This window comes from Ammospiza nelsoni, chromosome 3 (genome assembly GCF_027579445.1).
Source record: "Ammospiza nelsoni isolate bAmmNel1 chromosome 3, bAmmNel1.pri, whole genome shotgun sequence".
Lineage (NCBI taxonomy): Eukaryota > Metazoa > Chordata > Aves > Passeriformes > Passerellidae > Ammospiza > Ammospiza nelsoni.
In genome coordinates, this window is record NC_080635.1 from 73,875,698 (window position 1) to 73,891,886 (window position 16,189).

Below are 16,189 nucleotides of genomic sequence, written 5' to 3' on the forward strand. Positions count from 1 at the left end.
GAAATCAGAGTTCACAAAATCATAGTTTTGGATTCTCAGAGGAGCAAGGATGAGGAGCTAGCAGGAGTGCTCACTGAGCCATTGTCAATCATTTATGAACAGTCCTGACTAACTGGAGAATCCCGAGTTTACTGGAGGTTAGCTCAATATCTTAGAGGTTTTTTCCAACCTGAATGTTTCTGTGACTATCAGCAACCAAAGCAGGGCATGGTGTGGAGCGCAGTGAGGATCTGGGACTCTCACCTTTGGACCTTTGGCAATTTGCTCTGAGCTTTCTAAACTGTTTGACTCAGCTGCTTGCTACAGACTATATAAATGAAGGTCCAAGTCAGAAGGCTCACTGTCCCTGAGGCAGCAGGGAAGACTTGAGGAGGGAAGAAAAAGGAGATAAAGAAAGAGCAGCAAGAGGGACCAGGGCTCACCATGGGCCCTGTGCAGCTCTTGCTGCTCTCCCTGCTGCTCAGCAGTGGTGTTCTCACACGTAAGTATTCTCTTTTATGTCAGTGCTCTCTACTGCTTTATTTATGAGCCCAATAAAACAACAATATGGAAAAAAAAAATCAAAAGTACCAAGGCTTTTAGAATTAGAAAGGTTCAGTGTGGCAAAGATATAATTTCTTCCGTTCATGGGAATGGGCAGTCATAGGAGGAAAGTCATTCATGTTGCCTGATGGCTTTTGATTTAATGTATTTTGCAACTTGTGAGGCATTCACTGTTTTTCTGTAGCATTGTCTTTTTAAACCCTCATGGAGCTACCATAGCTTGGAGATACCATGCAGACTTGGCCCAGCTGTTGCTAACCTATTTTGCAGCAAATGTGAAGAGAAAGAGCAGTACAGCAAATTGTATTTGGCAGGCAATTTAAATGCAATTTTGTATTGAAGGGATACAGTCATCAGAAAAAGAAGTAGGCCACTAGAGGTTTTTTCCTAAGATCAGAAAAGACAACTGAGATCAATGTGATGCTATGGATTGGGAGCTATCCTCGCTTCCCAAGAAGTGGCTTTTTAGAATACAGCTCTGTAGTGTTACCTAAGGCTTCAAGGAGCTTAAGGAGAAAAGTGAGTCTAGAGGTAATTATGCAGGTCTGGTTTTATACAAAGGTCTAATTCATCATATGGACATCTTTCTTGAACTAATGTTCTGTTCCTGACTGATGTTACACAAATGTATTATTACACTAATTGCTGTTAATGATATTATTAATTTTATTTTCATAGCAATAGTAGTATTTCTGATGCTGTTGTTACCGTGACTAATGTTACAGTCTATTTCTATAGAGTGGTCTACTTAGAATTTCCAGAATGAAAATGTGGAAAGTGTGCAGAGGACATTGTGAAAAGTGCTGGCCTTCATGTGTGATATCCCAAAGAATGACATAGCATCCAATAAATGCCAAAAATTTAGTAGACTATGTTTAATTTAATTTAATTTAATTTTTTTAAATAGAGTCATATGGAACATATCTAAGACTGATTGGAGCAAATAATTCTTAACTTGAATAAGCTTCCAACCAGCATTCTTTTCCTCCAAAGAATAAACTCTCAATATCCAGAAAAGATTTCTTGGCAGAGAATTTTTGTATTAACCTTCAAAGTTGTCCTATTTTAAACATACAAAAACCAGAGTATAGCCATTCATCCATTTTGCAGTATTTTTGTGTGGTCAAATAGACCAAAATTTAAAAGTAAAATGTGTTATATGGTACATTTTATCTGTCTGGATTTACAAATTTTTTGTAAACAGCTTTTCCAGTTTTTAATGTTGTTTGTTTGGGTTGTTTACAGAAGAAGAATCACCTGAAAGTGCAAATCCAGGATGTTTAAGTGAGTGACTTTTTGCATTTCCTTTTTTTATCTAAAGTCATTATTTTAACTGAAAACATCTTTCAAAGCCTGAGTTTTCCCAATCTTTTCTTCTGAAATAACTTAAATGAAGGTGATGGTAATATTCTTAAGCCCTTCTTGATATGTATTTTAAGTATTCAATTATCCATTAGACTTGGTTCAAATAATTTTAAAACTTTCCTAAGACTGGACAAGCTTAGGTTAAGTTTCTGAACCTTCCTAAAGCTCTCATTAAGAAACTATTTTCTGTTGGGTTTGTGGGTTTGTTGGTTTGTTGTTTGGTTGGGATTTTTTTATTAATTTCTTAATTGTCAGATGCAAATTCCTTAGTCTTGAAGTCCCTGGTCACCAAAAGTGAAGCTTTAACAGTGAGGTTAAGTACACTACACCTCCGTGTGGACTGAATCTCACATTTTATTTACCCTTCACAGCTGCTGCTAAGCCCACATAATTGCACATAGATTTCTAACTAAATACCTGTGGAATAAATCATCAACTCTGTCGGCAAGGACAGCAATTTCTTTAAACAAGCCAAGAGTCAGGAAATGCTGACTTTATGCACTATCTTTGTCAAGAACTCTGACTGGTGCTGACTGCTCGGTTAGATACATAATGTTCCACCACAGGGTCAAAGTACTGAATGAGTTAGTTCGTTCTTAGTCTTCAGGGGTTTTTTTCTCCCTTTGTTGGGTGCTTTAGCACCACCTCCAGGCAATTTGGTTTACTTCAGATGGCTGAACCATCTCAAAGACTGCTGGACTTCATTGCCAATTTCTTGTTTATTTTTTGATACAATTACTTATTTGTTATGTGTACGTCTAAGCTTATAATTTCACTATGCCTTTTTCATTGGTTTCTGTTTAAAAGCAGGATATGAAGCAATAATTTTCACTCTAGCAATATAGATACTGGCATTGCAAATTTTTCTGAGTACAGTTGGAGACTAAGATAGCCAGAAGTGACAGGATTAGTGATGAATCCTTTAATAGCAGCTAATTCTAGGGTTAAATAGATAATTTAATTATAGTACTAATTTGTTGTCCTCCCTGTGTATGAAATGGTGTGACATAAAGGGCAATGTTAACATTGCCATTGGCTTCTGATGTGACAAAGATTTGATAAAAGAAGATTAGGCTACATTTCTGCTAGCACAGGCAGGCAAAGTCATACAGATTTGATGGTGGGTATTTGGGCTTACACCAGCATTACCTATCTTTGTTTTTTCTATAGAAGTAAATCAGGACTGCATATAATCAGGCAGTCACAAATAACCACAGAGGAGCAATTTAGGAAATTACCTTTCATTCAGGATCGCAACAGAATCAGTTCCAGTGAGTTGCTCAGTCTGAACCAAGGGAACAGTAATTTTTGCTTCAGATTGATCTACACTGCTCCAACACAGACACTTCAAGTGCCTGATCATCATCTTTAGTTTGAAACAATGGCTGCAGTTTTAGTGGGAGTGATTTGTTATTGAGGATATTGTTCGGGTTATGTTACTCATTTCAAACACCAAAGTAATGTCTTGTATTTCTGTATTTGACATAGAGATTATTTTATTTCTTTATATTTCTATTAGCACTTTCATTCGTGCTTGCAGGGTTTAAAATTACAGAGGGTTGGGTTTGAGGGCAACAGGGAGAGGTTAAATTAAGGTGGAATTCATTCTTTTTAGGAAGCCTATTAGGTTTTTGATAGAAAGAGAAACACCTCTGGAAATACTCCCTCCTGCAATAGTTCTTAATAGGTCATAATTTAGTGCTCTTCCCTTGTTCTGGATGTTCTCCAATTAACTAAAGCTTATGCCCATTAAAAATAATCTACCCTAGTACAATTTTCTGATCTAATAAGTGAATTAGAGTAAATCATATTTCAGAGAGTCTGAAGCAGAAAGATTGTCCATAAATTCAGGTGAAATTGTATTGAGGAATGGTAGTTTTGGTGTGTTGTCTATTTCTACGGTTTTTGCTTTCAGTCTCAGTCATGTGGCTAGTAAAGCAGCCCCTTGTATTTGCATTATGATGGAAAAATCTGAGCTGAAAGGAATCTTTTTATTACCAATTTGAAAATTACAATTTTATTGGCTCAATTTAGAAGCCATAGGGTAGTTTTTAAACAGTTTCAGACTTCAAGTTTTCTCCTGTCTTTCTCATTTGCTTTTTGGGCATGATTTGAAGGACAGGTGGGGTCACACTGTCAGATCCTATCTGAGCAGTGGACCCCAAAATTTATGCTGCACCCAGAAGTTTTGTCCTATGCTTCAGAAAGTATCCAATTGACATGAAGGCATCACTTCTCTGTCTGAAAGATATTCTGTATAAGGAAATAGTTGGAGCATGGGTGTTCAGGCTTCCTTTTTCTGGCATTTATTTTAGTTACACAACACTAAGCATGCACTGTAAGGATTCCATATGCATATCCTACCCAGGTCATAAAACCACTCATATTTTCCCAATTGCAGAGGATGCAACCAGATTTAAACCCCTGAGAAAATATGTTTACTCATATGAAGCAGAGACATCAAGTGGGATCACAGGAACAGCAGATTCTCGAAGTGGTTCAAAGATCACTTGCAAGGTAGGCAAAGAGGAGTAAATACACACAGGTGGGGACTGTGTACTTAACAGCATGATCCTGGAAATGTGAAAATGCTAAAAAGAATAATGTATAATATTTGTGTTTTCAGGTTGAGCTTGAGGTACCTCAGCTATGCCGCTTCGTCCTGAGGACAATGCATTGCTCCCTGAGGGAGACTTTTGGTGTTGACACCAAGGAAAGGGCTATTCTGAAAAAGTCCAAGAACTCTGAGGACTTTGCAAGTGCCATGTCAAAGTAAGCAATGTCAATTATCAAAACTTGGGACCTTAACATGGAACCAGCTGCAGTGTAAACGGTCCACCCTGATTATGTTTTTCTAGGCATGGGACACATTTCATGATCACATGATAGATTTGTAAGCTGGTTCCACAGCAGAACTATGCATGATACACTGAAGAGTTTACATAGTCCTCAATTGCCAGTAGGGAAGGGAATTTTACATACAACATTTTAACCTGGAATGGTTTCCTAATTTCTGTCATCTACATCAGGAAGTTGTTGGGTAGTGGCTCAAAAGATTATTGCAAGTGTAATTATTATTACTTCTTGTAAGCACATTCTCAAATGGCTGCACTCAGCTGGTTTAAGATAGTTTTCCTTTGCTAAAAAACTGTGCAATAGAAAGGCATTTGAGACTGAAGTCCAGATTTCCAATCCCAGTCTGTGTAGCTAATCTTTTCCCTACCTATTTGCTTTTATAAGTAATTTCTTCTACTACCTCCACTCAGCTAGTCTCTAATGCTTGTCTGTGCATATTTTAGTCATGCACCTTCATGCTTTTTTCAGCACCTCAGTAATTTTTTTTCTCATTACTTATAGATCTCAAACCAACTAGAGACAGTGTTAAAATATGTTTTACAGAAAACAGTTAAAGTTTTCTTTAATGACTCAGACTAGTAGTGAATCCTTTGCATCATTTCCCAGTTTATTGCAGTAGTTAATAATTATCCCAGTCTAAAAATTTATCTCCTCTCTGCATTTATGCAACTCCAACTTTCAGCCATTGCTCTTGATATTTGCTTGCCCTTAGATGACGTAATCTGGCGAAATCGAAATGTCCTTGGTTGGAATTTTGTTGCTTTAATAGTAGTACTTTCTGTTAGTAACAGCAGTGAATAGTAAATAATGATAGACCAAGATAAACATGATGCTTTATCTCTAGCCCAGTAGGTTATTGATAACATGTTCTTCACTGAGTGGCTTTAATATGATTTCATACTAATGTTGTTTTTCTGGGGGGCAGGAATGAGCTAAAATTCAGCATTCAGGATGGAACCAAAGTCAAGCTGTATCCAGAGAAGGATGAGCCTCTGAATATACTGAATCTCAAGAGAGGTATCATCTCAGCTCTCCTTGTGCCAACAGAAACGGTGGAAAACATGAAAACAATTCCAATGGTAGGTCTTTTGAAAGCATTCACGTTATTGCGTTAACCAATGGAAAAAATTTCACCCAGACAGAGCTATTCCTGAACACCATTTTCAAAAGGCCTGGACATTCAGATCAGAAAGGGTGCCTTTCAGGTAGATCAGGAAATGTCTGACAGCACGAGCAAAGGCATTCACTTCTTTCTTCTTTCCAGGATACTGTGTATGGAAAGTGTGACAGTGAAGTTGAATTCAAATCCAGAAAAGGGAATGTTGCAGAAGATATTTCAATCACAAGGTACCTGAAAGGCTGTGACAGCTTCAGTCCCATCAGAGATCATGTCAGCCCCATTGCCATTGTAAAAGGACTAGTAAGTATGCCATTAAAAATTATTTAATGTAACATTTTTCACACCAGCACTTAAAATGATCAATAACCACTACCATGACTACTTTTATATTTATTTTTTGAAAACGTAGTTTTATTGCACTCTTCCATTAGATCAGACTGCAGTATTGTTGGCTGTTAATAGAAAAAAACGGATGCAGAGCAAGAGTTCTTCAATGTTCTTCTCTATTTTAAAGGAGAGCTTTTCATATATGGAGTTACTCCCATTGATTATTCAATAATCCAATAATCTATCAGAGCATAGCCAAATTGGGTCAAAATTTTCAAAATTCCAATTTTATTTAAAACAAGTAGACCTCTAAAATTCTAAAAGTATGTGTAAGGTCCAGGAGGATAGGTCTCTAGCTGCCCTGAAGTAAGAGGTTTGACAAAATGTTTGGTCTGTCTGTTAATCCACAATGATCCCATGCACTTGCTTGCATGAATATGGTCAGATTTCTTTCTGATATGAAGGCATCTGTGCTTTTGGATGTTTTAACTAAAAAAAAAAAAAGGTTTTATATAATGTGGAAAACACATTTTAGAACTTTTACCACTTCTACAGCTTTTTGTAGAAATCTTTAAAGTTTGTGTTGCGAGACTGAACATCGCAATTGTTACAAGGGGAATGAACTACTCTAAAAATTACAAATTGGTTTTATAAAGGAGCCTTTATTGTAGGCAGCAGGGGATCAATCATGCAGTAACTACTAACCCAAGCACCTCAATAAGGCCTGAGGGAACATTTCAGTGGGATTTTTGCCTGAGAAGAGACTTAAATCCAAAGATTATTACTGGCACAATTTTGTCTTTGTGTAAGAATGATTCCAGTTATACGCCTCCATTTCCAATATATAACTATTAATCTAAAAGTAAAACTGTGTCAACCTTTAAAACTATGACTGCTTCCCATTCTACTCAGTAAGCTGACTGTCAAACTATTTATTTTACAGAACACCCCGTTATCTGCCCTTCTGAAGAGCACTCAGTTCTGTCATTACAATATTGATGCAAAGAAAAGGCACATAAGAGATGTTGTCTGCAGTGAAAAACACCTGCTTCTGCCTTCCTCAAACAAGTAGGTTGTTCACTATTTATCATTAGCCTATATTTATAAATATCCATTTTAAATGGTGATGTATCACATTCTGCCCTGATTTCATCCCTAAATGGACATTTTGTTTTGAAGAATGCAGGAGGCCTGTCAAGACCTTATAAAAGCACTTGCACTTAACTAAAGCACTAAATTTGTCTTTCTTTCCTAGAAGTCGCTATGTTGTCATGACAGAGGTCAACCAGACTCTGAAGCTTGAAGATACCCCAAAGATCACTAACAAAAATTTTGATGGAGGTATAGCTGCAGTTCTCAATATCATAAATACAGAGACAAATACAGGGAAAATTTTTTGTGATTTTTTTTATAGTGAATTAATTAAGGATGTGGGGACCAAATAAACCCATCATTTAAAATGAAATATTACCAACTTAGTAGGGAAAAGTTTGAGTATAAAATGAGAAAACCAGAGAAGTTTAAAAACACCTCTAATTTTAAATAATCTTTGTGTTTTCATTTTAATTTTAAAATTATTCTTTAAAATTTAAAAATATATAATTTGCTTGAAAATTAATTTTAATCTTATTGGAAATTAGTTAAATGAACCCTTTTCAGCTACCCATGATTTCTTAAGCATCTTTTCGCTTCAGTGCCAAATGTAAGCAATCCATTATTACTACATATTTTGTTCTGAAACATACTTTTCTGACCTGTTAATCCCAGTCATAAAATACTTCTTACAACATATATTTATTAAAATTTTAAAAAGAAAAATATGCTAATCTGAGAGGTGTTAAGGAATAATCTTCATTAAAATACAAAAGAATGTATACAAATATTCAAGTTTTGGGACAATTATATTAAATTCCACATCATTATTTTTGTAAACTGTTCAACAGTTATTAAATAATGTACAGACTTTGTATTTATACTGAATGTATGACAGAAGATAAAAATTAACATAGCTCCCCGACAAAGACATAAAGAATGCATTTTTTTTTCCAATTTCTAGATGCACTGGAAGAGAAGGGACTTGCACTGGAAAGTACAGATGCCAAACTGTCCAGGCAGGGCGATGCTGTTCTGAAAACCCTGCAGGAAATGCAGAAACTTGCAGCTTCCCAGGAGAACCAGCAGAGAGCAAGACTCTTTTACAGATTTGTTTCTGGGCTGAGGAGTTTGCATAACAGCAGTCTCGGCCTTCTTGTACCAAAGATGATGGAAACCTCAAGGTGTGTTTGAGCAGTTCACAGTGCAAAAACACCATACATCAATGCCATGGCAAAACCATGCTATGGTTGACGATTTGCTGTAAATGGTTTTAAATTAGAGATGTATTGGATGTAATGAGTGTCTTTCAGAAAGATAAGTGTTATAAAAACTATACATAGAGGGAAATAAGGAAGGGAGCCTCAAGCCAACTGTGTATGCCTGACACAATCCTTTGGATGTGTTTTTATAGCCAAATATCTTTCATGCAGCTTTGCTCAAAGACAATGGCTGTAATTCCAAGGCCCCAAGTGTAACTTATAGCAAAGAACACAGTTTTGAGTGGAGACAGACTTCAGCAGACATGGAAGAGTGCTACTGTTTGGTCTGACCCTGCCGTCCACTCCACACCTTTACTCTTTTGTCCAAGCTGGACTTGAGCCAGTTTACATATCCTTTATGTCCTCCATCTGAAAAGGAACTAGAGCCTCAGTCTGGGTCAATATATTAGATGATAATACTTAAAGTTGTGTAAAAGTCTGTTGCGAAGGAAAAAAAAAAAGATATGTCCATGTAATGATCATATCATTAATGCTTACTTTTTCTAATTTAATTGGTTTATTAGTATAACTTGTAAAACTAAGAAACTTCTTTTTTGGTAAGAATTGATGTAATTTGCTTCCTGACACACATAAGCTTACATCATTTCTATTAAAACACCTTAATAAAGCTGCCATATGTTTGTTTCAAACAGTCAACATGCAGCAATAACTGCAAACAGGGAATTAATTTATAAAAGAAATCTCTTCTCCTTTCAGCTCCATCACTGTCCAGGCCCTGACCCAGTGTGGGACTCCAGAGTGCTACAGTGCAATCCTTCAAATCCTGAGAACTGGAAATGTGAATCCACTTGTGGCAGACCTGATCACATACACCCTGGGACTGTTGCCTTCTCCAACTCCACAAAGAATACGGGAAATTCTTAATATGGCCCAGTATCAGCCAAGTAGAGCTTCATTCTATGGCTTGAGTCATTCTGTTACTAAGTAAGTAAGGATAGCATGCAATTGTACAAAATTACAGTGCTTTGAGTAAACCCAAAGAGTGTTCACTTTTGTTTTATTTTTATTTTCATGTATTTACTCTTTAGGAATAAAATGTAGACATTTCCCAATTTCCTCTTCTGTTTCTGACGTGTTTATCTATTTCTTTAGGTTCTACAATGAGAAGAAGATTGTGACAGAAGAAATAGCAGATGTTGCAGACTTCATGGTTTCACTGCTTGGCACTGATTGTTCTGGGGAAGATGAACTTACATACCTCACACTTCGGGTATTTTTATTTCCTTCTTTCCTTCTGCAGGCTATTATTATAATACTAATATTGTATGATATGATATGATATTATGTGATATTATATGATATTCTATTATATTTATGATATTATGTTATATTTACTATCACATTACTTGTCTTGGTGGGGAGGAAGTTTTTATTATCTTTCTCTGTTTTCATCACTACCAGGCTATTGGAAACATGGGTGCAGTAATGGAGAAAGTTAAACCCAGTGTGAAATCTTCTCTGAAGACATGTATCAGAAATGAAGCTGCATCACTTTCAGTTCAGAAAGCAGCCATCCAGGCATTCAGGAAAATGACAATTACTGAAGAGGTAAATTGGTGCAAGAACCAGGATAAACTCTTCTCAGTTCACCTTGACTGTTCACAGGAGTTATTGAATATGCAAAGCTATTCCCATTTTTTAAATTCTGCTATCTCCCTTTTGGCTGGCTCCAGTTTTCAGAACCCCTTTAGTAAGTTTCCATACACATAGCTGGGAAACCTCCTGGTGTAGTGGGTGTTGCTCTTTTGAGATGCAGTTTCTTTGTCTAGTTATTCTTCTCAGTTTAAATGGGAAGATCAAATCTGTTCCTTTTAGTGTCTTAAGTGTCTTCTGCTTATTTAAAAGTGGTGTTAACTAAGTAATTACCCCAGAGTTAAATGTATTCAACTAAGAAAAAAGTCATGTCCCTATTTTATACTTGCATTTTTTTGTCATTGTTAACAGTACTGGGTAGATGTGTATTTACAATGCAGCGACATTACAGCATCCCTTACAAAATAGGTATCATTAAACAGAGCATTTCTGCTCAGTATCGTGAGATAGTTTCAATATTGCAAAATTTCTTCCCTAAAAGATATGCTCTCATTTCCAGATAAGGCTTAAAAAGTCTGGGAAACTGTGAACACCTGAAACTCATATCCTCAGATTCAGTTTAATACATTTAATTTTTTTAATTATTACTTAGTTTTAAATTATGTTTTTTATTTTTCCTGCAGCAGTAGATTTTGATCTTCTTTTTCTAAACTGAATTATTTTTTTCCAAATTTTGTTCATTTGTCTGCACAGATGATTCCCAATTATCAAAAATCAGAATTCTCAAGTAAAAGTGTAACCTGTATGTACAAGATAAAAAATAAAAGAAAAAAAAAAAGCAAACAGAAAAGATAAGAAGAAAAAAGAGGGGAAAAGTAAATTAAAAATATAAGAAAATTAAGGATAAGAGAAACTATTTACAGGACCATTTAGTGACAGGACAAGGGAGAATGTGTTCAAATTAAAAGAGAGTAGTTTTAGATTAGACATTAGAAATAAATTCTTTACTGTGGGGGTGGTGAGACTGTGGCTCAGAGAAGCTGTGGATGCCCCATCTCTGGAAGTGTCCAAGGCCAGGTTAGAGAGGGGTTTGAGCAGCCTGGTCCAGTGAAAGGTGTCCCTGCTCATGGCAGAGGAACTGGAACTAGATGGTTTTTAAAGGTCCCTTCCAATACAAATGATTTTGAGATCGTCTGATTCTATGACAATCACTTTCAGTAAAGCCATAATTTCTATGATGTTTTCTAGCAAAAGAAAGTTTAACAAAATAACTTCAAAGAAACTGTTGTGATAGGCTGTAGAAATAAGGTACAAAAATAGCTATGCAGTCACTGAAGACTTGGACTGGTGATCCTTATGGGTCCCTTCCAGTCAAGAATATTCTGTGATTATTTCACCCTATATATTCCCAAAAGGGTTTGGCAATATCATCCATGAGCCAGTTCATCAATGCAAACCTCTCTCTGTTTGTGCAGGACCGTTCAGCCCTTCTCAAAGCATTCCAAGAACCGGATGCACCCACAGACAAACGTCTAGCAGCCTATCTCCTAGTGATGAAAAATCCCTCTCCAAGTGATCTCGCAAAGATTTTGAGAGTCCTCACAAAGGAGAAGAGTGAGCAGGTGAAAAGCTTTGTTGCCTCACACATTGCCAACATCCTGGACTCTGAAGAACTGGGCATTGAAGAGTAAGTGAAATTTAGGTCTATATTGGTCTCATTGGAAGAAAAAAGTTTTGCCATAGCTGCAGTAGTAGTTATCTAGCAGTATAGTTTTGGACTGGTTTTTCTGTTTATTTGGACAAGCACATCAGCTGAGTAAACTGGCTTTGTCAGGACAGCGCCAGATTATAGTCTTTTCCTTGAGTCTTATGTTTACTGTTAAATATGTGCAGAGACCTACCCATTAGCAATTAGCACAGTTGTATGAATGTCTGCAAAGGCATTAAAAAAACATTAACTAAGACTAAATGAGTGTATGGAATATATACTAATCATATTTTAATTGCTATCCTCTTCCCTAGTCTAAAAAGCCAAGTTGAAGAAGCTCTGAAAGGAAATCAGCTCCCAACAGCCAAAGATTTCAGAAAATTCTCACAAAATTATCAGATTTCAAAAAGAGTTTCTGTACCTGGAATTGACCCCATCTCTGCCAAAGTAGAAGGAAACGTGTTATTTGATCCAAACAGCTATATTCCTAAAGAGACCATGCTGAAAACCACCCTGCATGCCTACGGTTTCAACCCAAGTGATGTCTTTGAGGTACAACAATTACCAAAAACATTTGCTAGTATTCAGCTGCTTTCTTTCTCTGTTTTCTTATAACAATTTCTGTGAATAATGTATTTTTTTTTACAAGCCTTGGGAGAAATCACTGTGACTTCAAGGAGACTTTGATTTGGTCTCACTGGGCTTTAGAGCAAGCCATTCATTATTTGATGTCACTTGCCACTGACTGGATGGACGACCCTGTGGAAGTTATTAAAGGGTTCAGGGTAAATGAACCCATCCATAACACATTGACTTAGTGCTAATGAATCATCACTGGCACACTGAAATACTCATAGTAGATTTTAAGTGAGATACAACCTATGCAGATATTTTTTTGTTGAACCTCACCATAGAGATAAAATGAATTATAAGACATAGTGTTCTATATCTTCTGTTAAGAGTCATGGGCTTCTAGGATACACTTTAAATGCATTTTTTGCTCCCCAGAAAGTCTATTTGTCGTAAAGTTCCAAAGAAAAGGAGGCAACAGTCTCAGTTATGCATTGTCCTTTCTGTTCATTTCAGCTTGGCTTGGATGGAAAGGGATTTGAACCAACAGTGGAAGCATTGTTTGGAGAGAATGGATTTTTCCCAGACACTGCAACCAAGGCCTTGTACTGGGTTGATGGCAAAGTGCCAGAGAAGGTTTCCAAGGCACTTTTTGACTATTTTGGTTACTTGCAGGATGGCAAGCAAGATCAGGTACAGCTTGAAAACATTCTCTGTGCAGCACAACATTCCTATCTTTACACAGTAATTACAGCACTTAGCGCTTTACTCTGTATGTTCCTTCTACTCTATTGTGAGATAAACAGAAATCCTTAATGTTATTTAACAGCATGTTTTCTTAATTGTAGTTGGAGGGATCTTTGTGTGGGGAGAAATCTATAAGTGCATGTGCAGAATAGCTGACCTTCATGAAGTACCTGTTCTAGATATGTGACATTACATACTTCATATAAGTCTGTTTTATTGCTTTCTGACTGAATTTTCAGGATATTGCGAAAGGAATAATACTTAACCTTGAAAAACTGATTAAAGAATTGGGCAGCAAACAAGCTCCAGAAGGAAGAGCATATCTAAGGATCCTGGGAGAAGAACTTGGGTACATGAAACTCAATGATTTTAAACTGCTGGGAAGCTTGATTTTAAAGAGTGTTAAAACTCTTCAGACTGTTCCTGAAATGGTATGTTTCTGATGCAGCAATGTACATTATCAACCTTTTTTTTTAAACCAGATATTTTTAAGATTTAGATTGTATTTAACTTTATGCAAAAATATTTGATATCAGTGTGAAAATATAATTATTTAAAATAAAATACCCAGGCTTATGTTGAAGGACTGAGAAATCTATGAAGACTCCCCAGTAACCAAGTAGTGTCCTCCTGGAGGATTGGAGGGGAAGAAAAAAGGGAAAGTTCAGGTCATATTGTATTATTGAGAAATCTACTGGAACAATTCCCAAAACTTTGGTACTGGCTATTAAGCTACATGACTAAATTTTAAATTATGTAAATATGTTTTAATATTAAAAATGTCATCCTTGTCAAGTTAAAAAGAAAATATGTAGTAAATTTTGGGAATATTTGGTAATATCCTTCTTTCATTGAAGTAAAATAATGCTTTGCCATTATCTTTGGGGAAACCAGAATATTACATGGTGTCTAAACCAATTCACCTTTGTATGTGTATGTTAAGGTAGACAACCTGTGTGTGTCAAGGCTGGTAAAAAATCTGCTATTAATTTAAATTTCAGCTTTTGCTGACAGTGTTTAGTATACTTTTTGAAGCAGTGAATCTGTGGAAATTAGATTCTTACTCCATATGAAATTAACTTTTGGATTATAGAGTTGCAATCATTCCCTGATCAGTTTGAAAAGTACAAAATGTGCATATTCCAAACTGTGGATTTGTTAGTGTTCATTTCCTTGTTTGATTCCCAGATTGCTCAAGCCATCTCAAAAGGTGTTGACAGGGATCTATTTGTCCACTATATATTCATGGACAATGAGTTTGAGCTTCCAACTGGAGCAGGTTTGCAGCTGAAGTTTGCCTTGTCTGGAATAGCAACACCTGGGGCAAGAGTAGCTGCAAAGCTTCATCAAAAAAGCGTAAGTTTCAATAGTTGTCTATATTTTTTCTCCTCTTAGTAATCTGCATTTTAATTTATGGGTTAAACTGTAACACTAGAAGCATTTTAAAGATTGCAAAATGTTCTCAATATTAAAAAAAAAAAAACCCTAACTCATTGGAGGTCTTTGGTAATTTGTGGATGAAATTTAAATTAGATTAAGTAATACATATAATAAATTACAAATGAGACATAATAAAATGTATGAATTAAAAGTATTTCAATCACTCTTTCAAAAATAACACTTTTTGATCTGTTTATTTCTCTCCCCTTGCACTCAAAATACAACAGTAGAAAAGCTACACTATGTGAATTTGCTATTCAAGCCTAAAAGTAAACAAAACATTTTGTTGGGGCCAATTCAAATAGAAAAAATTTGATTAGCAGTTAAAAGAAATATTGAAAATTGAGTCAACTAAAATATTTTTCACCTGAGAGGGAACATCTTAAAATTGTAGCAAGAAAAAAGCATGTGACACAAAATTAATTATCTACTTAAAATTAAAAGAAAATAATTTTTTCTATTCCTTTTTACAGTTCTAATAACTACCTTACTCTAACTTAGTCGATATTTTCTAAGAATTTCTTATTAGTGTCAGTTAATCTAAACTTTTCATTTCCTACCATATACAAATTTAAATCAAAATAAGAAATAAATTCTCAAATTTAGTACTTGTTGCCCTTCAGTTATCTTTGGAATCTTTTCCAGAATTTTGCATTCTGTCCTTTCTTTCTTAATGGCCAAAGCAAAAGGTTGACAATAAGCCAGTGTGTGTTTGGAGAAATTCAAATCTTGGATCCATTTCTTTTTTGTCATTTTGTTTGTTTGCTCATTGTCTTTGAAAACTGCTATTTTTTTCTTATAATGGAGAACTGGCTCATGTTTTCAGATTTATAAATACATGCAAGTAGCTCCATGTATAAAATCTTTCTGAAGCATGAGTATTTTTACATTAAAATAGGTAGGGATTCTTGATGTTTTCATCTTGCTGATTTGTATACCACAGTTACCACTTATACATTCCATTTGATTATGTGATTTGGAAATAAGATTTTTTGAATAGCAAAATCAATTCTGTAAAATTTTCCTCTGTATTAACAGGAGTGGTATGGGTTTTTTTTTTTTTTTTTTGTATAACCAGCAAGAATTATATTAGACCAATAAATACCCCTTTTTTTTGATTATTAAATAGATGCAAGCAGATCTCATTGCTAAACCTTCAGTAGCAGTGGAGTTTGTGACACACCTGGGAATAAATATGCCTGAATTTGCTGGAAGTGGTGTGGAGATTAATTCTAATATTTTCCATGAATCTGGAATAGAGGCACATGTTAGTGTAAAAGCTGGACAATTGAAATTCAGCATTCCTGCTCCGAAGAGTCCAGTAAAACTCCTCAGTATCAGGTAATGGGAACTGAATGAGAACTTTCAAGGCTATGTTCTTCCTTCTGTTCTTGTTTTTTATTGTGGTGGAATTGAAAATCTAGGATAGGCATGGAGAAATTTTCAGTTCAGAAAAATCCCAGACATTATAAAACTGCAATAACTTCTTTTGTGAGACAAGCAAATATGCCAGATAAATGGTGACTTGGAGTCATGGCTTACAGATTATTTGTCACTATTTTTGAAATTTTATACAAGACTCTTACTATTTCCGTTATTTTGTTT

General features: G+C 35.6%; 1 protein-coding gene across 1 annotated transcript in view; it reads left to right on the forward strand.

The window, feature by feature from the left end:
* The first annotated feature begins 334 nt into the window (after nt 1-334).
* Nucleotides 335-16,189, forward strand: part of APOB (apolipoprotein B) — a 35,586-nt gene continuing 19,731 nt past the window's right edge. Inside the window, 18 exon segments of the mRNA XM_059468992.1 lie at nt 335-481; nt 1,789-1,827; nt 4,310-4,425; nt 4,535-4,680; nt 5,690-5,843; nt 6,029-6,184; nt 7,155-7,279; nt 7,467-7,552; nt 8,268-8,487; nt 9,283-9,510; nt 9,679-9,796; nt 9,988-10,134; nt 11,595-11,806; nt 12,142-12,379; nt 12,914-13,090; nt 13,384-13,575; nt 14,333-14,500; nt 15,714-15,925. Coding sequence (XP_059324975.1) covers nt 424-481; nt 1,789-1,827; nt 4,310-4,425; nt 4,535-4,680; nt 5,690-5,843; nt 6,029-6,184; nt 7,155-7,279; nt 7,467-7,552; nt 8,268-8,487; nt 9,283-9,510; nt 9,679-9,796; nt 9,988-10,134; nt 11,595-11,806; nt 12,142-12,379; nt 12,914-13,090; nt 13,384-13,575; nt 14,333-14,500; nt 15,714-15,925 — 2,792 coding nt within the window. The 5' untranslated portion in view covers nt 335-423.